Source organism: Penaeus monodon, chromosome 32 (assembly GCF_015228065.2).
Source record: "Penaeus monodon isolate SGIC_2016 chromosome 32, NSTDA_Pmon_1, whole genome shotgun sequence".
Classification (NCBI taxonomy): domain Eukaryota; kingdom Metazoa; phylum Arthropoda; class Malacostraca; order Decapoda; family Penaeidae; genus Penaeus; species Penaeus monodon.
In genome coordinates, this window is record NC_051417.1 from 9,021,941 (window position 1) to 9,022,366 (window position 426).

Sequence of the window (426 nt, forward strand, 5' to 3'; positions counted from 1 at the left end):
ATAGGACCTTGAGGACTTCATGGCGGGTTCCGGTGAAGCTGGGGTCATTCTGTTCACGATGGGATTCATCTTCAACCCGAAGACTGTCCCCTTCAGTGTTATCCAGGCCTTCATGGGCGCGTTTGGCAGACTCCAGCAGAGGGTAAGGCGACAGGCGTGATTGGCTTGATGTTATTCGTTGCTTGTTATAACACTGGCCTCTTGTTAGTGCTGTTGCGATAATTTTGCTGTTCTTGCTAATGTTGTTTTTATCGATTCTGTTATAATTGATTTCTACTATTATCTGAATTACTATTATGCTTAACATTCTTTTATTTATGGTCATAAGTAATACTTATCCTGATACCGACAAGATGACGATAACATTAAAATAACCAAAATAACAATGTCATACGTGTTGATACCAACGCAAGTAATCAAAATAAC

At 39.9% G+C, this 426-nt stretch overlaps 1 protein-coding gene across 1 annotated transcript in view; it reads left to right on the forward strand.

Moving 5' to 3' along the window:
* The window catches only part of LOC119593485 (UDP-glucuronosyltransferase 2A3-like), a 13,938-nt gene that overhangs the window by 11,478 nt on the left and 2,034 nt on the right, over positions 1-426 (forward strand). Inside the window, exon 7 of the mRNA XM_037942424.1 lies at positions 5-142. Within this exon, the coding sequence (XP_037798352.1) occupies positions 5-142 (138 nt within the window). The remainder of the gene's footprint in view (positions 1-4; positions 143-426) is intronic.